Source organism: Drosophila subobscura, chromosome U, assembly GCF_008121235.1.
Source record: "Drosophila subobscura isolate 14011-0131.10 chromosome U, UCBerk_Dsub_1.0, whole genome shotgun sequence".
NCBI lineage: Eukaryota > Metazoa > Arthropoda > Insecta > Diptera > Drosophilidae > Drosophila > Drosophila subobscura.
Window position 1 is genome coordinate 17,807,334 of NC_048534.1, and position 24,412 is coordinate 17,831,745.

The 24,412-nt window shown below is 46.4% G+C and overlaps 1 protein-coding gene across 2 annotated transcripts in view; it reads left to right on the forward strand.

Annotated features, from left to right (window-relative positions):
- The window catches only part of LOC117901023 (roundabout homolog 2), a 43,849-nt gene extending 22,641 nt beyond the window's left edge, over positions 1 to 21,208 (forward strand). Inside the window, exons 2-14 of one of the 2 annotated variants that reach the window (XM_034811624.1) lie at positions 3,865 to 4,055; positions 5,096 to 5,198; positions 6,448 to 6,735; positions 6,813 to 6,953; positions 8,917 to 9,048; positions 9,134 to 10,071; positions 10,140 to 10,259; positions 10,341 to 10,746; positions 14,066 to 14,161; positions 14,236 to 14,482; positions 14,625 to 14,788; positions 16,830 to 17,121; positions 20,003 to 21,208. In XM_034811624.1, the coding sequence (XP_034667515.1) occupies positions 3,865 to 4,055; positions 5,096 to 5,198; positions 6,448 to 6,735; positions 6,813 to 6,953; positions 8,917 to 9,048; positions 9,134 to 10,071; positions 10,140 to 10,259; positions 10,341 to 10,746; positions 14,066 to 14,161; positions 14,236 to 14,482; positions 14,625 to 14,788; positions 16,830 to 17,121; positions 20,003 to 21,062 (4,178 nt within the window). In that variant the 3' untranslated portion in view covers positions 21,063 to 21,208. The remainder of the gene's footprint in view (positions 1 to 3,864; positions 4,056 to 5,095; positions 5,199 to 6,447; positions 6,736 to 6,812; positions 6,954 to 8,916; positions 9,049 to 9,133; positions 10,072 to 10,139; positions 10,260 to 10,340; positions 10,747 to 14,065; positions 14,162 to 14,235; positions 14,483 to 14,624; positions 14,789 to 16,829; positions 17,122 to 20,002) is intronic. The other variant, XM_034811626.1, reaches the window with a different exon arrangement.
- Positions 21,209 to 24,412: the final 3,204 nt, after the last annotated feature.

Below are 24,412 nucleotides of genomic sequence, written 5' to 3' on the forward strand. Positions count from 1 at the left end.
AATCAGACAGCACCTGGGGCTGTTGCTGTTCTGCAACTGTCAATTTCAGTGCAGCTCTCCCACATGTTCATACATACATATTTATGTATATTCAATTACCTGCAAACATTTTAGCATACCTGATGATGGTTTTCCAGCAAGCTGCACCTGTCTGCATCCCAAATCAGTGTCCACCCCGCCACTTAGTTGTGGCCATGGCTCGTATCTTGTTTGATTACAAGTCTGTCTTGTGGGTGCGATAACAACTTGCTGGAGAGGGTATGCGTGTGTGTGTGTGAGTGTGAGTCAGAGGATGAGAAATTGCCCAAGTTATTTGCATATGCATTTTGAGCAGCTCCCACATCGTACAGCAGCAGCGCCTCTGGGTTACACGTTTAATGTTGCCGTCAGTTTTCGGGAAAGTTGTGATTTTTGGTACCCCGCTTCCCGTGGGGTATGTTGTGTTTGTCGGCAGCTGTGTAGCACACTCAGAGAGGAAATGCGCTAGGGAGTATTTGCTAGTCGTCATGCCGCGCTCTCTCTCTCTCATTTCTTTCTTATTGTTTTCCGTCACTGCGTGCACAGTATGTGTTTCTGTGTGTGTGTGTGTGCTGTTGTTATTGACATGCTAATAATGATGCATATTGGCATAAGATCCGAGATGCTGAGAACTTCGAGTCCCTCTCTTAGCACCTACACTGGGCTCGCTCACAAACTCAAACAACGACAACAGCAAATTAGCAGAAATGCAACAGCAGCAGCCCCACTACACTAACAGTGGCATCCGCCGAAGTAGTGGCGAGCAACGACAGCGGTGGCAGATGTTATTGTTGTTGCTGCTGGGATACACAATTTCGTTTATGCTTATGTTAGACAAACATACAACATAAGGAACAACAAAAGCAACAGCAGCAAAAACAAGAGAAACAAGAAAGGAAAAGAGATATAAGGAGGCCGAAGTGTTAGATACCCTTCCATGCTGATCAAGAATACACTCCATATGGCCTTTCCTGTTATGCCAGAACCATCCCAAAAAACTAAGACTCCCCTGTAAAGGGTACAACACGATAAGCGAAGAACACAGAGAGAGAGAGAAAGAGAGAGTGAGAGAGAGTAGCAGCAGCAGCAGCATCTCCAACAGATTTCTTAACAGCAAAAACAACAACTGAAATGCATTTCCTGTTATTATTGTTGTTCTCCCGCGAGCTGCCTTCCCCTTCATCTGCCCGCTCCCAGCAACACGTTAGTGGGTGCATTATGAGTTTTGCACTCTCTTCTTCGCTTACGGGACTCCAGCTCCATCCCGCAATAAGCATGCTTGTATGTTTGCTTAGGTGCGCTGCTCGCATGCTTTCAACGCCGGCAGCACTTTTTGCTGCTGTTGCTGCCGCTGCTACTGCGCTGCCGTTGCTGTTTATTTACTCAAGACTTCTTTAACATTGGCCCCTCCCCATGCCCTTTTACTCTTTGCTTACACGAAATGCATGCATAAATTGCCCACAAACACACCACACAGACGCAGGTACGTACGAGACACGCACACATCACACAAATGAAGAGCACATGCCAAATGAGCGTAATTAAGTGCTGAAGAGAGAAGAGAAATGCATGATTGTGTGACACTAGGCAGGGGGCAAACAGTTTGATTAAGAATTATATGTAACAAATAAATTGAGTTTGAATCGAATCAATCAAACAGTTGCGTTGCTGAAATTAAAGTTAGTCTAGGTACTAATATGAGGCAAGTGCTTTTACTAGTGCCATACGAGCAGACACTGCATTATTGCTGAGAGTTGCCCCTGTCGAACTGCTTCCTCATCCGCTGCTGAGGGCTCTTCTACTTTTTCTGTTGTTCTCCTGATGCTGCTGCTGCCAAAGTTTCTTTCCAGAAATTCCCTTTTGTTTCTGCATTTTTACATATTACTTAATATGGAAAAAAACTCCTTTTCCATCTCCAACTCCATCTCTCGCTCCCCTTCTGTGTGTGTTTTTGTGCGTGTGGAAAATTCTTGCAGCCAAAGTTTACATATTTCATTTTACCTGATTTGTTTTTCCCTTTGGGTTTCGACTGCACTGCATTTCCCTGCCTGCTGGCTTATCGAAGTTTTCCCTTCTCACACTCTCCTCTTTCATTCTCTTGGCTTTTCCGTGTGGTTTTTCGTTTGCTTTATGTGGAAATGTTTATTCTCTGTCCGTCAGATTTTTGCTTAATTAAATATTTTGTTAGTTGGCAAAGAAAAATTCTTTCAGGTGGTTGCAGCAGCACAAAAATAACTCGACAGAAAGAATTATGTTGATGGAGAGCTCCCTTTGGGTGCATCTGGGTAACTCTTTTTTAATAAGCAGTGCGTCGTCATGACTGTGGAACTATTCAAGTATTTCGTCATTTAAATTAGCACACACACAGGAGAGAGTGTGACCATGGCAACGGGCAGCAACAAAGGGGAAGCAGCAGGCACAATAGCTCCTCGGACATGGCCAAAATCAGACAATGGCTCAATGGCGCTTTGTGTACTCCCTCTATCAACAACAAAAGACTGCTTGCCTGGGTACAACATCAAAAGCCTAGCAGCAGCAACAACAATTGACAAATGTCCGAGGTACAGTCGGTGCTCATTCTCTCTTTTTTTGCCGTATCTGTTTCACTCCTTTGCTAAAACACAATTGACAAATGTCATCATTTTGGGTGCTGGCATGAATCAGTAATCACCAGAAATCACCGAGTGGTGATCTCTCAGGGTGATAACGATGTCACGATGTGATTTGCATGCTCTTTGCATAAAAGGTCACACTTTTGGGTGGGTGTTGGAGCAGCTCATGTTACGGTTACCTAAAAGATAAAAGAGAGAAGTGTGAGAACTTGCAACTTTGCCAATTAAAAACGAAACTTATCTATTCCACAATAAAACTCTCCAAATTCCATTGATGCCAATCCTGTGATTTATGCAGTGACTTTTCGCATCTCCAAGCTCTCTGTTGGCCAGCTCTCACCCATTGGAGAGCTCTCTCATTACTATCCGCTTTCAATAAATCTGGAAAACTTAATTTCCGGCTGAATGACGTTACTAACCTGGCACCATCACACCACAAGCGAGGCAGCTCCACCGCTCCCACTGTGTCCACTCTCCACTGGATTCCCTGTGGGTACTTCCTCCTGCTCCGCACTTCCATTCCATTTCATTTCATGTCTCTCTTACACACACATTTTTCACCTTTAAGCGCTTTTCGTAATTACATTTCAGCTGTTTTCCCAACTGTTTTTGGTTCCATTTGTTCTGGTGCTGCTTGGTCCTGGCTGCTAGCTGCTGGCTGCTGCTTTTAATAAAGTTTATCTAGCGCTGTCCTTTGTCTCCTCATCCTTATCGACAGACACAAATTTATGTTCAGTCTTTAGTCAGTCTCCTCTCTGCTCTGCTCTGCTTTGGGCGTATAAATATTTTCCTGAAGTTAATTGAATTTGAGAGGAGCCTCAAGTGACATTTTGTTGCTCCTTAACATAATTTCTGCTTTGATTTTGCGTTGGCCCTTCGGGTGGGGTCCTATGCCATTAATGGGATCTTAATTGTCGCCGCATTAAGTGACAAAATATGTTCAGCCGTCAAGAGAGATGAATTCCTTTTGGCGGCAAGTCCCAAGAGATCCTTAGATCACGCACATGTTCCCGCTCGATGATTGAGTTGGGATTTCGGAACCTCTCTGTGGGTTCTCAGGGTGCTCTTGAGCATGAAATATTAGAACAGTCGCAAGATCTAGGGGTGCTCTTGCAGTCTCCTCGCTCAAGTGGCTGTCTCGAGTGTTGGGTTACTCGAAGACAAGATTTCCCTTTTGCCCTTTCTCCCTTCCCTTTGTCAATGAAATTAAACACGTTTTCCTTTTTATTTCCAGGTGAAAATCCACGCATCATTGAGCATCCCATGGACACGACGGTGCCAAAAAATGATCCATTTACGTTTAATTGCAAAGCCGAAGGCAATCCAACACCAACCGTACAATGGTACAAGGATGGACGCGAACTGAAGACGGATGCGGGCTCCCATCGCATGATGCTGCCCGCGGGTGGCTTATTCTTTCTCAAGGTATGCATTCGAGACTCTTCTCTATCATTATGGGTCTTACAGCTGTCGTTGCACGAGGCATGGCACAGTCCAAGCAGCAGAAGGAGTTGCAACTTGCCTTTTATTCGGTTCCTGGGAACCCATGCCAATCATTCAGGCCTCCGTCCCGTCCCTTCGGCCTCATGGGAAACGCAACATTTGTGCATAAACAGTTCGCATTTTTTCCCTGATTCTGATATTATTTTACGGGCTTCCGTCTGGTTGCACTCTCCAGTCGATAGGGAAAACAACAACCTGATGAACAAACAAAAGATGTTGTTCTTTGCTGTGGGGGTTAGACGACAGCCCCCCAGTCCCGCCCTAACATCATTTCGTGCGTGCACATTTCACAATTTCTGCTAACGAGACTCCTTCTCAGGGAACCCAAACCCAAGCCCGAACCCACACCCCACCACCCAAAAGGGCAGCAAAGGGTGTGTGTGGCAGACATTGCAATATCCTCGGACTCTGTTTATATTAAATTCCGACTCGTGCCCCCCATGAAATTTTCATTAAATGCAATACAATTTTTTTCCCTGTGCTCCAAATTATGAATGGACGAGTGAATCGTGAAATTTTCATTCAAATATTTATCAATTTAGAACAGTGTCGAGCTGCAGACGCACCTAAATTAGAGCTGATGCTCGAATTTATTTTTATTATCTTTTAACCCCCAAAAACAACTTCAACCCCATGAGTGCATCTTTGTTGCCAATTAAAATTGAAGTGGCCAAGTGATTAAGGTCCCCAACACACACACACACACACACACACACAGGCTGAAGCCCAAGGCCCCCCTTTGAATGTGTTTTTTAATTAAATTAAATTGCGTATACGCAGACCGGACTGGACAACAGGAAGAGTGCTGGCTCTGCGGCACGTTTCCCTTTTATTTGATTTCGGATGAGCAATTTTGAGACTTTTTGATCTGACACGTGGCGCGGTCCAGTTCGGTCCCAAAAAACTACTTAAATCTTTTAATTCGTGTATCCTAATAATCTCTTTTTGGTACCCCCAAACAGGTCATACATTCGCGCAGGGAGAGCGATGCGGGCACATATTGGTGCCAGGCGAAGAACGAGTTTGGTGTGGCAAGGTCCAGGAATGCAACATTGCAAGTGGCATGTGAGTATTTACAAAAGAAAATAACTTTATTTACAGTAAGGAAAGGCAAACAAATGGGTTAGGGTTCGCTTTTAAATTTAAAATATTTCTTTAATTAATTCTCAAACTTATTCCTGTGCAATTTTGCTGCACAAGTGCCAGTATCTCTGCCAATTATTATCAGCATCGATCAAATGGTAGACAATACTTTTTCCTACCAAAACCCTAACTTTTATTCAAAACATTTCGAGGGTTAACCATTTTTAGTGCCAACCAAAATGCACCCCAGCGAAACCAGCGAAATTTCAAGAAATTCTTCTTGCCGCTTGTTGCTGCTGATGATTGGGCATTTCGACTGCCGCCAAAAGCGACATTGATGGATCGACCAAGTCAGGGCAGAATTTTGCAGCTAATTGGAGGGTTGCATTTCACAGAACGAACCCCCAAATGCGACTGCAGCTGGCCCTGCTCCACCCCTCATTGACTGGCAGTCGCCGTCGGACGTCGGACGTCGGACTTTGGCTTTCTAATTAATAAAATAAAGCGAAATCGCAGAACTGCTTCGATGGCGCGTCATCGATAGCCAAGAGAGTTCAGCGCCGGATTTGAGTGGCGGAATATGAGTGAAGTCTGTGGATTAATTAATTACAGATTGAATTTCCCCCGAAGCTGCTTTAAAGCCATACAGGACCAGGACAGCAGCTCCTTAGGTCAAAGTTGCGCTCAGCCATTGAGTGTTTTCTCTGTGTGTTTGGATATTTTTGTATGGTTTATTTACGCTTTTGCCTTTGGCGTTCACTGGAGCGCATTATGCGTTTATTGAAGTGCATTTTGCATTTTCGCATTTTCGCATTTCCGCATTTTACATTTTGTACATTTTCGCATTTTGCCTTTGCATTTTGCCTGCAATAAAAGCGAGTCCTGCCGTTGGAAAATGATGGAATAAATAAGAGTACAAATAAAATACGCATTGCAAATGCCAAAGCTTATTAATATTTCTGTCGGAGAGCTGTGTCCGTTGCCTCAAAGCCTTAAACCTGCGTTCGGCATCATTACCAAGCTTTTTATTGGCATATTGAGTGGGGCTGGCGGATGGCTTATAAAATATGAAGGAGCGCATAGTCCAAGTCCAGGTCCAGGTCCTCGTTCTGACGTTCACCTGACAGTTATTAATATTGAATCAATCAAAGCTCTTACTCCAGGGCAGCCCCTGCTATCTCCACCACACTGACATTTCCCTCTCTCTTCTCTTTCTCCTCTCTCCTTTTAGTTCTTCGCGATGAATTCCGTTTGGAGCCGCAAAATACTCGAGTGGCCCAGGGCGAAGTGGCCCTGATGGAATGCGGTGCCCCACGCGGCTCTCCCGAGCCGCAAATCTCTTGGCGCAAGAACGGACAAACCCTCAATCTGAGTGCCGGGAACAAGCGTATTCGCATTGTCGATGGCGGCAATCTGGCTATACAGGACTCGCGGCAATCGGACGATGGCCGCTATCAGTGTGTCGTGAAGAATGTCGTCGGCACACGCGAGTCGGCCACGGCCTTCCTCAAGGTTCACGGTACGTAAGAAGATTTGATGAAGACTTTGAAGACACATTCATTTGCATTTCCCTATATCTGCGCTTTTCCTTTACAGTTCGTCCGTTCCTTATTCGTGGACCGCAGAACCAAACGGCTGTCGTGGGCAGTTCCGTGGTGTTTCAGTGCCGCATTGGCGGGGATCCCCTGCCGGATGTCCTTTGGCGTCGCACGGCCTCCGGTGGCAATATGCCTCTGCGTAAGTACACTCGGGGTTCAATTAACCGGAAATGCTCCAGGGCTCTGTAACTGTTTCTGGGCCAGTTATTCCCACACATACAGGAGCAGCCGCAATTTCAAATGAAATTAAAGCTTTTTGTTTTGCCCCTTGGAGTGGGAGTTGCTGCACACACACACACACAGAAATAGAAAAGCGGAGCAAAAAGTTAGTTTATGCGGTTGCCTTTGGCCTGTGGCTTTTCGTGTTTGGCCAATTGGCAGTGTAGAAGGGAAATGCACTGAGCGATAACTACGAGCAAATGTTGAGCCATAAACTCAAATCCAGCGTCCGAATACTCAGTGCATTGTAAACTGATCTCCGGCAGCGCAGTCAGCACAAACGCGCAGCGTAAAAGCGTCGTGTCTGTGGCTTCGCGCCCATGCGCAAAGATCAACCGCAGCGGCAGAGAAAGAACTTCGCACTGCTCGACTGCAGCAGCGGCAGAGAAGCAAGAAACGTTTTTGAACAGTGCCAAAGAAAGCTCACTCTCTCGCTTACTCTCCCTCAGTGCAACTCTCTGAAGATCCGTTGCTCACGTGCTGCTGCTGCTCGCAGTGGCAGAGAAGCAAGAAACGTTTTTGAACAGTGCCAAAGAAAGCTCACTCTCTCGCTTACTCTCCCTCAGTGCAACTCTCTGAAGATCCGTTGCTCACGTGCTGCTGCTGCTCGCAGCGGCAGAGAAGCAAGAAACGTTTTTGAACAGTGCCAAAGAAAGCTCACTCTCTCGCTTACTCTCCCTCAGTGCAACTCTCTGAAGATCCGTTGCTCACGTGCTGCTGCTGCTCGCAGCGGCAGAGAAGCAAGAAACGTTTTTCGACTTCGCACTAATAAATGTGACTACCTGCGTGCCGACCCCAGCTGCAAAGCCCTCGAAACTTTGCTGTCTCCTCTTTACACCTTTTTCCGTTTGCTCCGCAACATTTCTCGCAGTGTCGTAAACACCTACAGCAGTGCCACAGTCCAGTTCTAGGTTGTTGTTGTTGTTGCTAGTTTCGGTTTTGGGGTTGTGCGGTTGTGGCCCCTGAGGCATCAACCCGCTGTAGCGACAGTCCCCCCACCGTCTGTAGCGTACCACCACCCACCACCCTAGTTCTGCTCTGGGCAAACACAACTGTAACTTTTAATTCCGTTAATTGCCAATCTCTGTTGGCAGCAATCAACAATTTTGCTTGCACAACACTCGACTGTTGCAATGTTGTCCTTCAGACAGAGACAGGCGGAGACCCCTCATTCAGTCAACCCGACACTCGCATCCCTGCCAAAAGGACTGCAACTAACCCCCGCAGGGGGAGGGTGAAAGACTTGACCCCCGAACCACTAAGAGAGAAGCTAGTTTACGCTTCTTTAAAGACCTCAAAGAAAAATAGTAGACAACATGGCCACAGAGGGGAAGGAAGGCGGAGAGGCGGAGAGGTCTCCTGGCCTCGGTTGTTGTCCTAAACTTTTGTTAAGCAAACAATTGGCACAGTGGCCAGGAAAAGCACTGACGGGGGCATGGCTGCTATTCCACATTTAAAACCTATTTCGCAGTCAACCAACCAAAAAGAAAGCACGGAGAGAGAGAGACCCGACCCCGAGTCTTTGTTTATTGTAAGAAAAACCACAAAAGGTGCTTCGCCGCCCGCTTTGAGCACATCCCCGAGAGTTGTCCGTGTCTATGTCTATGTCTGTCTTGTCTTGGCTTACTTTGCTGCTGCTGCTGCTGCTGCTGCTGCTGCTGCTGCTGCGGTTATTTGGTTGTAGCGGGAGGGGGTTGGGGAGCTTTCGTTCCCTGGCCATTTTTACGCTACTTGAACTACTAACGAAGTAGAGAGAGAGGCAGCCCCAGAAAGTTTCAGTTTGTGTTTGACTCACACATGGAGCTTGGCGACTAACCCACACACACACTCACGCTCTCCCACACTTACACTCTCTTTCGCCCTCTCTCCCTCTTTCCGCACAGGTCGTGTGCACGTACTTGAGGACCGAAGTCTGAAGCTGGACGACGTCACGCTGGAGGACATGGGCGAGTACAGTTGCGAGGCGGACAATGCGGTCGGCTCAATTACGGCCACGGGCATCCTCACCGTTCACGGTAAGTTAATTGCCAGAAAGCTACGAGATTGACTCAAGAGCTAACCGGACACACTTCACCCACACTCTTCCCTTTCCTCTGACAGCTCCACCCAAGTTTGTTATACGCCCCAAGAATCAACTCGTGGAGATCGGCGATGAAGTGCTGTTCGAGTGCCAGGCCACTGGGCATCCCCGGCCCACGCTCTACTGGTCCGTGGAGGGTAACAGCTCCCTGCTGCTGCCCGGCTACAAAGATGGCCGCCTGGAGGTAACGCTCACCCCGGAGGGTCGCTCCGTGCTGGCCATCACTCGCTTTGCTCGCGAGGATTCCGGCAAGGTTGTGGTATGCAACGCTCTGAATGCCGTCGGCAGTGTGAGCAGCCGCACCGTCGTCTCGGTGGATACACAGTTCGAGCTGCCGCCGCCCATCATCGAACAGGGACCCGTCAATCAGACGCTGCCCGTCAAGTCGATTGTGGTGCTGCCCTGCCGCACGCTGGGCACACCCGTGCCGCAGATCTCTTGGTATCTGGACGGCATACCCATCGATGTGCAGGAGCACGAGCGCAGGAATCTCACTGAAGCGGGCGCCCTGACCATCTCCGATCTGCAGCGCCACGAGGACGAGGGTCTGTACACGTGTGTGGCCAGCAATCGCAATGGCAAGTCCTCGTGGAGCGGCTACCTGCGGCTGGACACACCCACCAATCCCAACATCAAGTTCTATCGCGCACCCGAGCTCTCCACGTACCCAGGACCCCCGGGCAAGCCGCAGCTGGTGGAGAAGGGCGAGGACTCCGTGACGCTCAGCTGGACGCGCAGCAACAAAGTTGGCGGCTCCAGCCTGGTGGGCTATGTGATTGAAATGTTCGGCAAGAACGAGACCGATGGCTGGGTGGCGGTGGCCACTCGGGTGCAGAACACAACCTACACGCAGTCGGGCCTGGTGGCGGGCGTCAACTACTTTTTCCTCATACGCGCAGAGAACTCGCACGGTCTGTCGCTGCCCAGTCCCATGTCGGAGCCAATAGCTGTGGGCACGGTAAGCACAGAATACTCCTCCATGCTCAATCCTCACTTTCTAATCAATTCTCTCGTTGCAACTTTCAGCGCTACTTCAACAGCGGCTTGGACTTGAGTGAGGCTCGCGCCAGTCTGCTCTCGGGCGATGTTGTAGAACTGAGCAACGCCTCGGTGGTGGACTCCACCAGCATGAAGCTCACTTGGCATGTAAGTAATCCATAGCCTAATCCTGCAACCCCATCGTCAGCTCATATCTCACTCCTCTCTCTCTTTCGTTTGTGCATGCAGATCATCAATGGCAAATATGTCGAGGGCTTCTATGTCTATGCGCGTCAGTTGCCAAATCCAATAGTCAACAATCCGGCGCCAGTATCCAGTCATACGAACCCGCTGCTGGGCCCCACCTCTGCCACGGCCTCCGCCTCGGCATCCGCATTGATTTCGACAAAACCAAATATTGCCGCTGCCGGCAAACGTGATGGGGAGACGCCACAGCAGCAGCAGCAGCAGCAGCAACCATCGACATCGAGCACCAAATATCGCATGCTGACGATACTCAATGGCGGTGGCGCCTCCTCCTGCACCCTCACGGGCCTCGTCCAGTATACGTTATATGAATTTTTCATTGTGCCCTTCTACAAGTCCGTGGAGGGGAAGCCATCGAATTCGCGAGTGGCACGCACCCTGGAAGATGGTGAGTGGACTTCACTTATTGGGGGGCTCTAGGGGGTTAACCTTTGACGAGCTGCTACTTATTTGCATGTGTGTACAGTGCGTAACAGTGGTGTAAGGTTGGGGAACAATAATTAGCAAACGAGCTGCACCCCAAGGAACTTTCTGCACATTTTTTTGCCTGTCAGTCAGGCTTTGTCGCTATGCTAGCGAAACGCACTGTCTCTCTCTCTCCAAGATCTAATGAAGCATGTGCCTTAAATCCATCGAACTCCAACAAACCGTATAAAATACCTTTACAACGAAAAACCACCCCCGATGGCAGGCCCACAACCCCAGAGGCAAGGCCTACCCCTACGCTGCCTGCCAGGGTTCCTCCTCCTTCCCTTTCGCTTGTGTGACAAATGCAGAAGGCGGTGACGGGGCGCGGGGCACGGGGCACGGAGAACTTTTTGCATTTGCAACAATAACCTAATTCAATAAAAGGATATGAGCGGTAAAAGGAAATGGCAGGAGCCTTATCCTTCGGGCATCAGCTGCGGGGTCGTCAGTCGGACTCGTCGGAGCTCGCATAATCGCCAATAATTTTTGTTGTATTTTTGTTGCCGAGGGTTACACAAAAAATGGGCGGAGATTTGTGTTGTTTGTCGGTTGGGGGGGGTATGTTGGATATGGCAAATAATGGAAAGTATGTCAATCATCGACAAAAAAAAGAGAAAGCGAAAGCGAAGCCGAATCATGCGTAAGTAAATGTCGAACAATGTCAGGCAAAGGTTTGCCGATGTCAGATCCATGGTGGGCTCACGTGTACACCAAAACAATTGCGGGAAAATCTGTACAAAAAGGGGCAACAATTGGGGAAAGGATTGGGGGAGCTAAAACAATTCACGTGGACAGCAACAGAAACTCAAATCAAATGCCGGTTCTGGTTGTGTGTGCGGAATGCTTGATCCAAGCGATTTACATGTGTGTTCCATGGAACATGACTCCGCCGAAAAGTTTATCCTTGAGTCTTAGCAAATCCATTGAGCCCCTGAGGTTAGCCACGAGAATGCCGAGCATCATTGACAGCCTCGAGATAAGATTGAGCCAAAAGGAAAAACTTGGGCGAAATGGAAACTCAACGAAAGAAAGATGCGAAAATATTAAGAGACAGAGAGAAAAGAAATGGAAACTTTCCAGACAGGTTTATCACTTCATTCCATCACGAGAGCGAAGCAGCTGAGATATAAAACTTCGACGGGCGAGAAGTGCAGCGGAATAGCGAAATTCTCTTGGCCAAAAAATAATTAAGAAACAAAAAGGAAAAGGCTAAAGCAAGCCACACTGGGCGAGAGACACTGCGAACGGCAAACAGTGCTGGAGAGTGGTGGAAAGTGCGCGCCACAGTGCTGCCAAGCGGTGGGAAACTTCACTCCTTGGTTCTGCAAATAAGTCAAACAGTTGGGGCAAAACCGCAATATAAAATGCACAAACGTTGCACGCAGCCCGAAAAAACTCTTCACTTGACTCCACTTCATTTTGCAGTGCCAACCATCGGCACTCCCTTTGCACCGCTCTCCCCATCCCAACTCTCATCAAATCAAAACTCATTTCGTATGCATCACATTTTCACTTGAGCAGCGTCTGACTGACTTTTGTTGACAACAGCAGCGGTGGGGCAACGGAGCTACCTCAAAGCAATTGCCAACGCAATTGTGTAAAGATAAACAACAATTATTGCTGCTATATGAGGCAACTGTACCCTGCTTAGCGCTCTCCGTGTCCCTGCCACAAAAATGTGCAGTGCTGGCAATGCAAATTTGATGCGCGTTTGCTTAAGCGAGAGGAGAGCTCCTTCCCCCTCAGACAGGAAACATTTTTAGCCACGTCGGAAGTTGGCAAATAAAGGTGTGCGCCAGGGAAATGTTAGACGACAGCAACAGGATAGGGTAGTGAGGTGTGTGGAGACACAGACACAGGATTGTGGTGACTGGGGAATGCTCTGCAGGAACTGTACAAAGAAAAACTAGTGGCAGAAACTATGGGGAAAGGGAAGAAGCAGTTCCTGCCTTAACTTAACCCTTAAGCTGCCAAAAAAGGTGCACCATTCACTCCATCAAATTTTGTACCACCAACCTCAGGACACGCTTTTCCCGACCTTCTCTATAGCAATTTAGACGTAAATAAGGGTGTCCATCGTGCCCTGACACAAACTGCATTCCGTCACGAATATCCCTGCAAGGGAGTGTTTTTTCCTCAACCTCCACCCGAAAAAGTGAAACCCAAATGACATTCTGCAGTGACTCTGAAATTAACCCCCCCAGAAACCGCAGTGTTGAGTCATACTTTTGGCAGTGACTGTTTAGATAAGCGAAAAGTGTGATCACAACTGCAATTGGTGTGTGTCTCCCCTTGTTTTATTTTGCACTTTTCAATTGCTTTTCTGAGATTTCTTGAGCGAGTGCTGCGCCTGGGGGTCATTTGTGTCGCACAATGGCAGCTACGTGTTAAGCAGCATTGCATCATCAAAGAAGAACCAGAACAGAATGTAAGCAGCAAGCGGGAGAATGTGTAGAAAGCAGAACACAAAACAGCACCCACCCCCCTCCCGCATAGACAAAAGGCACGACAAGCACTTTAGCATGTCGCAGTGTCCCGAGGTACAACAAAGACGGAGCAAAAAAAAGAGAAGAGAAGTAGGAGAAGAGGCTCGGCTCTCCCGCAGCAACCTATTTCCTAGGGTATCGCTATCGTACCTATTTAGGGATTTTATTCCTTTCCTGCAGACTCCTTCCGACTGCACCTTTTGTTTTGTCCCGTTGCAAATTTTGCACATTGCACGTGTGTGTTTATTTAAAGAAAATTGCTTCACTCAGCCGTCGCCGCAGACGCAGACAAAAGAGAAGACTGAGCGAGAGGAAGAGAGCGCGCGGCAGAGTGCGATGAAGAGAGCGTGAGGGAGTGCTGTGCAGAGCGCGGCAGACGGAGCGGGAGCGGGAGCGGGAGCGAAACAAAGACAGACAACGATTGGGTGCAATAAAGCAAAGGAGAATGCGAGGCTCGAGCGACACTTGTAAAAAGCGACAGCAGGAAATAAATAAACAAATGAAGAGATGAGTTGAGAGTTCCGTAAAGTGAAGTGGGGCTACAACTGCGGAAAAGGTTGTTCCGGCACACACACAGTCGCCACTCCATGTGAACTACTTTCAGTTTGTTTGCCTTTGCCTTTGCCTTTGCCCCAACTAAATGCTAATTAATTACCCCAAAAACAAAATCTCATTAGGGCGGTAACGTCACGTAACAATCAAAAAGTCATTTATGTAAACGCTTTCCACCCTTTCCTTCCATCCTCTTTGCAGTGCCCAATGAGGCGCCATTTGGCATGGAGGCGCTGCTGCTCAACGCCTCCGCGGTGTTCCTCAAGTGGAAGGCGCCAGAACTCAAGGCACAGCATGGTAAGTCTCCAAATTTCAGCATTTATCGAAGTTCCTTTCAATAAATAATACTTTTTCTTTGTTATTTTTTCTAGGCATTCTCCTCAACTATCACGTGGTGGTGCGCGGCATTGACACGGCTCATAATTTCTCGAGGATACTCACAAATGTCACCATTGATGCGGCTTCGCCTACGCTTGTCCTGGCCAATCTCACCGAGGGCGTTATGTACACTGTGGGCGTGGCAGCGGGCAATAATGCGGGCGTGGGTCCCTACTGTGTGCCGGCCACATTACGCTTGGATCCAATCACCAAGCGGCTTGATCCGTTCATCAATCAGCGGTAAGTACATCGACCAGGGAGAGAGCCTTCAACTATTTTCAGCCGGTGGGAAAACTTTCATCTATTTTTGGTTGGGAAAGTCCCTTAGCTATTTTTAGCACTCAATAATTTATATTTATAATTTGTGTGTGTGATTTTGCAGCTATCCCATCAATCAGGATCATGTTAACGATGTGCTGACACAGCCCTGGTTCATAATACTCCTGGGCGCCATACTGGCCATCCTCATGCTCTCCTTTGGGGCCATGGTCTTTGTGAAGCGAAAGCACATGATGATGAAGCAGTCGGCACTGAACACAATGCGTGGTGAGTACAATTTTACATACACATAAGCCCACACACAGTGGTCAGGCGAGGGAACATCCTGTAGCCAGCAGCCTGAGGCTGTGCTTCCTGCTAGTTTTTCGCTTCCTTCCTCGCCAGACACACACACATTTGCATACAGAAATAACGCTAATAATGCGCCATTGTTGTAGCAGAAAAAGAACAAACCAAAAATAGGTGCGAATAAATATTTTAGCAGGCCGAGAGGCGCAACTCCCGCAGACACTCGGACTCCATATAATAGAAATTAACATTTCTGTTGCACGTGACGGCAACTTCCTCTGTCCCCGAACACTCCCCCACTCTCAACTCTCTCTCTCTCTAATGGCTGCCATTGCAATTATGCATTTAGTTTTGTGTGCATTATTAACCAACAAGTTGTGTGTGTCTGTGTGTGGGCCAAACCAGCCAGCAGATGGCCCAAATGGAACAGGGAGACAGGGAGGGAGACGTCGAGCTAGAGCAGGGCATGGGCTTGGGCGGCTCTTGTGGTCTAATTGAAATTAGCAACATTACGAGGTGAGAGAACAGACGGGGGAGAGCAGTCAAGGGAGGGAGACAGTCACGAAGTGCTGCCTGTTGACTGGGGAATTGGGCATTTTGGTTTGGCGGGTTAGCCCCTAAATGGTTGTCCGTGCAATGGGCACGGAAAACAGTGCTAGAATTTGAGAGCAAAAGGCAAGGGAGCACGGGAAAATACACAGAGAAAAGCTGAACGAATGAGGGATAAATGTCATGAATTAAATTAGGAGAAATTGAAAGAATATTCTGTGCAGAAATATTTATATCCAACGAAATTTATAAGTAAAACAAAACGCAATCAAAATACGTAAAGAAAAGAGGACTTTGAGTGTCAAAATGAATTTCTAAATACAATTTCGTAAATTCAAGAATATTTTGGAGAGAAATATTTGCTTTCAAATTAATTTGTATGTAGGAAAATGTTTGCAGAACTTTCCAGCAAGCGCTATTCAGAGTTTTAATCGAATTTCTCATCAAATCCCACCCAAATGCAAGCGACTAAGCGACTGCTTTAATTCTCCTGACAAAACTGACAATGATGCAAGCCATTTGGCAGAACGCTGGCACACGACAACAGTGTGGAACAAGTCAAAAATCCAAATGCTAAAGCACGGAAAAAAGTGCTGCATATTCATGGGGCGCCATTTACCATAAACTAAGCAGCAGCAGGGGGAGCATCGAGGGGCGCATCAGGGAGAGGTGCGACAGTTGACTGAATGCTGCTCACCTGCAGCAAAAAAAGGACACAAATGTGAGGGGCCAGCAGACTGCAGCCAGGAGTCGTGCATTTGGGCGACTGTGGAGAAAGGATTCCTAGAGTCAGAGGCAGGAGGTGGCAGGCCATAAAACACTCGCTTGATGCGCAGTTATAACCCGGGGACAGTTTAATTGGTTGCATTTTTTATCTGTGCAACACAATTTGTCTCCTCTGCTGCTGTTTTGTTGTTTCTGTTGCTGTGTTTTTGTGAGTGGAAAATTGACAATAATTTATTTGATTTTTTGCCAGCCAAGGAATGAGGGAAACGATACCCCAAAAAAGGGGATAATATTATTTTAATGCGCTCAATTTATAGCGGAGGGAATTAATCCACGGGGTTAAGTGGCAGGAATGTTCCAGCCATCGATTTCCCATATTGAATGAAGGGGAAAATTGTGGATAAAATGTTGGGAAAATACCGTCCAAAAGGTCCCAAAGTATACGCTTAAAGATAGGTCACAGAAAAGTATTACCTAAGTTATTTTTCCTGTCCAAATCCCCTCCAAATTCTCCCCCAAAAATCACCAACAAATCGACAGACTCCTCTCGATATTCTTTTCGGGAACACAATCATGTCTATGCCATTGCCCACCACACCATCTCATCTCCTTTTTGTATGTTTTTGTTTAATTTGCGGACTGCAATTTATCCTGCACCCCACAATTTGTTGCACAACATTTAATTGCTCTGACCGACTGTCTTCTTTTTGTGCTCATTCCCTTGCCGTCTTTTTTCCACCTGCAGGCAATCACACGAACGACGTGCTCAAAATGCCGAGTCTATCGACACGGACTGGGAACGGCTACTGGCTGGATGCATCCACGGGCGGCATGGTGTGGCGACCCTCGCCCAGCGGCGACTCACTCGAGATGCAGAAGGATCACATCGCCGACTATGCGCCTGTCTGCGGTGCTGTGAGTCCGGGGACTGTCGGTGTTGCCGGTGCGGGAGGCCCTGGCGGCGTCGGTGCTGCCAGCGGCATCAGCGGCGTCGATGACATTCATGGAGGACATGGCAGTGAACGCAATCAGCAGCGGTAAGTTTTTCCAACGAATAAAAACCAATCCAGCAAATTGGGGGAGAACGTTAAGGAATGGGAAGAAAAACTCAGTGAAAAAATACTTGAAACGAACTTGGGAATACACTTTGTAGGGGCAGTTTTGGGGTTTAATGCTTGGGTTGGCTTGCATGTACTCGCACGTGTTGGTGCATACATAAAAGTACATAAAAGAAGTCGAAAAACGTTTCTTGCTTCTCTGCCGCTGCGGCAGCAGAGCAACGGATCTTTACCATGGGAGAGTGGGAGAGTACACAAAAGAGCGCGAGCTTTCTTTGGCACCTTTGCGCTCTCGGATCAAAAACGTTTCTTGCTCCACTGCCGCTGCTGCAGTCGAGCAATACGAGGTTCTTTCTCTGCCGCTGCCACACGAAGCTTTTACGCTGGGAGTGCGCCGACTGCGCTGTGCCACCTCTGCTTAAATGTGATTCTTCTTTAGGTCCTTTCTTTGCTCCCTCAAAGCCACATCAAACTCCACCTTCATTCGTTAATACCCCGCTTAAAGTCCAAGGGTAACGGCCAACCAACAACAACCTGGCAGGCAGCTCAAAGCGACGACAATAAAAATTCACCAAACTGTGAAATTGCATTTTTCTGCCGCGGCGAGTACAAAAAAAAGCAGAAAAAATGTTCCCCCAAAAAGACTAACCGCTCCAGACACACATAGTTTTTGCAGCGACTTTTTTTTGTTTGCTTTCCCTTTTGGGGCCGGTGGGAAAATCAAGTTAGGAATAGAAATGTTGGCCAGGCTATTTATGTTGATTTTTGGGCCAATGCCCAGTGGAGTTCTGTGCCCGTGAACAATGTAATTATCAAAGGCCACAAAGGACTGCACTTTAAGGACTCCTCTTTAAGCGCGACTTTAAGTTTCGGAATCGTCTGAGGAGTGTCTGGAATAAAATATGTTTCGCATAATTTAACCCACGCATTTGTAATTAGTTTTGTGGTGAAATTGGCTGGCCTGAGGGGTGGAGCCTGAAGGGTTCAAATCAAAGTTGAATCCAGTTAGCTGGCAGCAACCAGCGGCAATCTAATTTATTTGTCTGGCCGCTGGCAAATGCAGCAAAATATTGTTTTTGGGGGCTGCTGCTGCTGCTGCTGTTGGGCGCAATGTTTCTGGCATCGAAACGTAATTGTTATTTATTTGCGGCTAATTTTGTGTTGGCCGCAAATTATACGTAAAATTGAGGGAAAGGCAGGAAAGGCTATAAATATATTTTAAAAAGTAAAAGGGGAAATTTAAATGTTTTTTAAAGAATCAAAAAAATGCAAAAGAGAAAATGTAAAAAATGTACTTACATTTGGGAGACTCCCTTCCACCCTTTTCTGGCACTTTTTGAACCACTTCTTAATCACTTTATCATGGCAGACTTACTAAAAATGCATAAAAAACAATTCCTGCTAAAAACAAAGTAAAATTTAAAATTTAAATGCAGCATTTGCCGGCAACAGCAGCTGCTGTCCAATAAAATTGCAATTAAATGCCAATCAAGCATCAAAAGCTAAAGAGTCATGCCAAAAATAAAAAAACGCAAGCATTCGTTTATTTAAATAAATAAAAAAGGAAAAGGAAAACATTTAATACGGTGGCTGGCTGCTCAAATATTAAATGGAAATGTATATTTTTGCTCAGCGACTACTGTAAATAAATGCCAGAATCCCAGAGGAGAACCCAGATAATTATAATTATTTTTGCACACTTAATTAGCCATTAAAAACGCAAATTGAAAATGAGTTTCAGTCTCTCTGTCCGTGTGTGTGTGCGCTGCAGGCAATTTAATACAAATATTAATAATAATTGCAACAAAATAATAACCATAACAATCAAAAGTAATCAGATAATAATGAGTGTCATATGTGGGCAAGAGCAGACAGCAGTCTGTGGATAAAGCGTAAAAAAGGAGTGGATTTTGTATAGATCGGATTGCTGTATACTGGGAAAACTATTGGGTGATGTTTCTAGGCAGTCTCTAGATTAAAATTCACAGAGAAGAAATGATGAAATCGTGGCATAGAAGTGCTGCCAGTCACATCCATATTTCCACTCCCTTTCCTTGTGCTTCACCTCACAAATAGATTTATCAAACATAATTCGCTTAGCAAGTTTTAAATGTTTTACCCTATTTTTGACAAGCTCATTACTAGATATGCCATAGACATTCGGCTGCAGAAGGCACAACTTTTATGCCCTGGCTCCGCCACTCATTAAGGGCATTAAAAGCTCTCTCTCTCTCCTCTCTCTCTCTCTGCCACGCTGCCATGGCAACTCCATCAATGTGCCGTATATTTTTACAAGCTTTTCAGAGTTTTAAAATCATTTTTTTGCCTCTCTTTGGGGTTCGTCTGCCGTCAGGTTAATCCGCTTTCAGTATTTAAATACGAAAATAATGCTAAAAATGTGCGAATGGACGGGGCAAAGGGCTAAAAGGATGTGGGTCTGTGGGGGGTTTGGTAGAATTGTGAAATTCCTGCTCGAAACATTTTGCACCTTGCTGCTCGCGCTCCTCTTTTTTAAGCTGGTCATTTATTTAATGGATATGTAAGGATTGCTTTAGTCTAGGCGGAAACCATTCACTATTTTCTCTCACCTGATCTTGGCCCGTATGAAAATGCTGAAAATAAATGCACATTTTTCCACATGGAAGCGCACCGCCGGACTTCAGACGAAAAATGCAAATTTCCGCCGCGCGCCACGCCATAAATTTTGTGCACCCAAACCACGCGACCGACAAATTTATAACCAAACGGGGGGAAGGGCAGTGGGTTGTGGGCTGGGGGAAATATTGTAATAAACAAGCCAAGTAATAACTGGGTTGCCTGAGTTTTTTGTTAAATTTTGTTTTTATCTGTTCATTTGCAGGTACGTGGGGGAGTACTCGAATATACCCACCGACTATGCGGAAGTGTCCAGCTTTGGTAAAGCGCCCAGCGAGTACGGACGCCATGGCAATGCCTCGCCAGCGCCCTACGCCACATCCTCCATACTGAGCCCACAGCAACAGCAACTACAGCAGCAGCAGCAACGTTATCAACAGCGAACAGTTGGAGCTGGACCAGGAACTGGCTATGGCCTACAGCGACCCATGCATCCCCACTACCAACAGCAGCAGCAGCATCAGCAGCAGCATCCACAGCAGATTCCCCCTGGCAACATCTATCAGCAAATGTCGACCACCAGCGAGATCTATCCAAGCCAAACGGGACCCGCTCGCTCCGTGTACTCGGAGCAGTTTTACTATCCCAAGGATAAGCACATGCACATGCACATCACCGAGAATAAGCTGAGCAATTGTCACACCTACGAGGCAGCGCCTGGGCCCAAGCAATCGTCCCCGAACTCCACGCAATTTGCCAGCGTGCGGCGGCAGCAGCTGCCACCGGGCTGCAGCATCGGCAGGGACAGTGCACGCTTCAAGGTAATCAACGCAAATGCTGGACAGGTGATGGATCAGAGCAAGACCCAGACCCAAACCCAAACCCAACAGAACCTGCTCGATCTGGATGGTTCGTCCTTCTGCTACAACGGCCTCGCCGACTCTGGCTGCGGTGGCTCTCCCTCGCCCATGGCCATGCTAATGTCCCACGAGGATGAGCAGGCGCTGTACCACACTGCCGATGGCGACCTGGACGACATGGAGCGCCTTTACGTGAAGGTCGATGAGCAGCAGCCGCCGTTGCAGCAGCAACAGTTGCTGCCCCTTGTGCCACAGCATCCCAGCGAGCTGCTGCAGCCCTCGCCACACCATCAGTCGTGGCGCGGGCAGGGCACTCGAGGCAGCCGCAAGATGCCCCAAGAGTCCATCAATGTGAAGGAGGCCAACGAGTTGATCTACGCCCCAGGCAGTGTGGCCAGCGAGAGGAGTCTGTTGAGCAACACTGGCAGCGGCAGCAGCGGCCAGCCTCCCTGCCACAATGTCTGACCCCTGCAGAGCGGTGGGTCCATGGGACAGCTAGGCAAGATGCAGTCGGAAAAGCAGATACAGAACCAGTCGCAGTCCCCCTCCCAGGAGCAGTTGTATGCCCGTGAAGTGCGCGAGCTGCTCGCCTGGTGCGAACGCTTCAACAATGGCGGAGTGGAGAATTTTGAGTAGGAGGAAAAGGATCGCTAGAATCAGTTAAACATTTCACTCGTTGCTGATTCCAGTCCCCGTTTCGATCACAAAACTGAGACTGAAAGTGAGCGTGAGGATTACTTTTAATTTGTATTATTACAAGGTTTCGTTTCTATATATTTGAACCCCAAGAAACTGGGCGCTCTATGCTAGTGATAGACGTATTACCACCCTACTTTTACTCTCTCTCTTTTTCTCTTTGTATCTTTCTCTAACCAAAACTCTGACTAAAGAAACTGCTTTCTATAGATTAAGTGATCATGATCAGTGATCAGTGATCATTGTACATGTTCAAGAAGTGAAGTATGATAAGTTCCTCCAAGTATGCAGTTGAAGATAACCCCACTCGCTGCTTTAGCTATAGAATAAAGCTTAAAGGATTTAGGCTAGGGCAGAAGATTCATTCATTCAATATAAATAAATGTTTATCCACCAATGTGTAAATATTATATATCAATATTCAAATGAATTATGCAAATGTGAACATGAGCGAGTAGACCATAAAATATAACCCACAAATACATATTTAAATTATTGCAATGTGGTGAGCGAAAGTGTATTGTTGGGGCAAATAATTTGCAAGTTTTTACTGAAGTTTAACTGCGGTAAATTACTTATTAAAAATCTTTTTCCTTCAACTCTTTCATGCCCCAGCAATGCTTCTCCCCTACTGCCATAAGTATCTTCTAGAATATGTTTAAATACAAGTGAATAAATTGTGCATATAGTAATTTAAATTGTAATAATTATAGCAGTAAACCTAATTAATTAGTTGTTGTTCAAAAATAGTCTGCACATATAATATAAAACATATAATCCCACGATAGATATAGACACCAGCAGCCATGGCATATATGACTAAAAACTCCTTCAATTTCGAGCCAAGAAAGGATGCAAATTCGCATATTCTTTCTTGGTTTCGCACTTATGAACTGTACTCAAAGGCAGACAACTATATTTATATCTAGATATACCCCAATTCCCGATGTGGCTAGCATTTATGCTGGTTGTTTGGGTGGCAAATGCGCATTTCTGTGTGTCTATGTGTAATTGTAATTATTGATATTGAATACGTATTTACAATGTAGCAATTACAAATGCAAAAATAAATATAAAAACAACGCCATAATTATGAACATAAAACCAACAAAGCGCAGCTAAAACAGTTATTTTTATACCCGGTACTCGAAGAGTAAATAGGGTATATTGTATTTGTGCACAAAGTGAATGTATGTAACGCACAGAAGGAAACGTCTCCGACCCCATAAAGTATATATATTCTTGATCAGCATCAATAGCCGAGTCGATTGAGCCATGTCTGTCCGTCCGTCTGTCCGTCTTGTTTGTCGGCTAGTTCTCAGAGACTATAAGAGCTAGAGCCACCAAATTTTGCATCCAGACTGCTGTATGCTCACACTGAAACCAGTGTATTTCAAAAATAAGCCCCGCCCCCTTCCGACACGTCACTGCCTCTGCCTCTGCCGCTACCTCTGCCGCGACTCTGCAGTGTGTGTCTATAGGGGAGGGTGGCGAGCTAAAGGAGCGTGTTGGCGTAAGAAGAGATGTACATATGTACATACATATGTATGTATGTCGGTGTAGATACATATGATACATGACCATATCTACTAGATTGTTCAATCTAGATCAGATCAGATAATTATTATAGTCAAATTGTAAAAAAATTATTGTTGCCACATGTCCTTTCCTTGAGATTATGGCATTAAGACATGGGGCAATCGAATTATGGTCCTGGTCTGCAAATGAAATCGAATAACGAACGATGGCAGTAAGAAAGGAAATGCCGTGTGGCAGGAGGAACAGGAAGAGCATCCATGAGCCACGAAACAAACAACAAGCAATGTGGGGGGAGAAAATATACTTTCAGGAAAGAAAGGAAAGAGAGAGAGAGAAGCTTGGATTTGGTTGGAGGAGTCCATCGGATGGATACAAAAACGGCAGACATCAGATTTCATTTTATATTCAGACACAATTTCCAATGCTTCATTGATGCATTCTGATATCACAATTTCGAGTACTATTCACCCCATTCCATATAACAGTTTTCTTGTACATTTGTAGCATGCCCCCACACTCCACTCCAGTAGTGCCTGTCGCACAGTTCTAATGTTTGGAAGCAAGTCATTCCAGTCGTGCCTGTCGCACAGTTCGTATATTTTATTTTTTACTAACAAATTAAATAAAAACTAAAATTATGGCGGAGCTGCATCAAATGTAAGTATATTTACCATGTGCACCAAGATCCACTAGATCTACAATCAATTGACTCCTCATTGCTCATGGGCTGCAGTGCCAATGCCCAGCCCGATGATGACGACTCTCAATTGAAAGTGAAGATTGTAATTGAATTGACGGACAAGTCACCCAAGAAACGACGCCCGAAAAACACGCATGTGGAGATTGTACCGGAGCAGCAAGTCCGTCCTTATATCGTCCATCGTTTGGAAACTCAACTCATGGATGTCCAGACAGAGCTGCAAGCAATGAGCGACGAGCTCGAAGCATTGGAGAACACCGAAGAGATGCACTCAACCGAAGAGCAAGTTGGTGTTAATTCTTGCTTATTTCTCGTCTTGTTGATTCTGATCAACATATGGATTTTCAAGGATTACATTTTTGGGAACAGCACCGAGGAGGAACGTTACCAGGCAAAGATGCGCTGCGACACCTCAATGTTCCCATCATCTAATTGATCTTGTATTTTTATACCCGGTACTCGAAGAGTAAATAGGGTATATTGTATTTGTGCGGATAACGATTGTATGTAACGCACAGAAGGAAACGTCTCCGACCCCATAAAGTATATATATTCTTGATCAGCATCAATAGCCGAGTCGATTGAGCCATGTCTGTCCGTCCGTCCGTCTGTCCGTCTGTCCGTCAGAGACTATAAGAGCTAGAGCCACCAAATTTTGGCACCAGACTTCTGTATGCTCACACTGAAACCAGAGTATTTCAAAATGAGCCCCGCCCCCTTCCGGCCCGCAAAAGGGCGAAAACCTCCCAAATCTACAATTTTGAAGATAAAAGAAAACTAAAAACGCCATTCCGTAGGGATATCTATCAGATCACCAAATTGGGATACGATTGGATCATTATTATAGCCACAATGAAGAAATTAATTAGCAGTGGCCAAA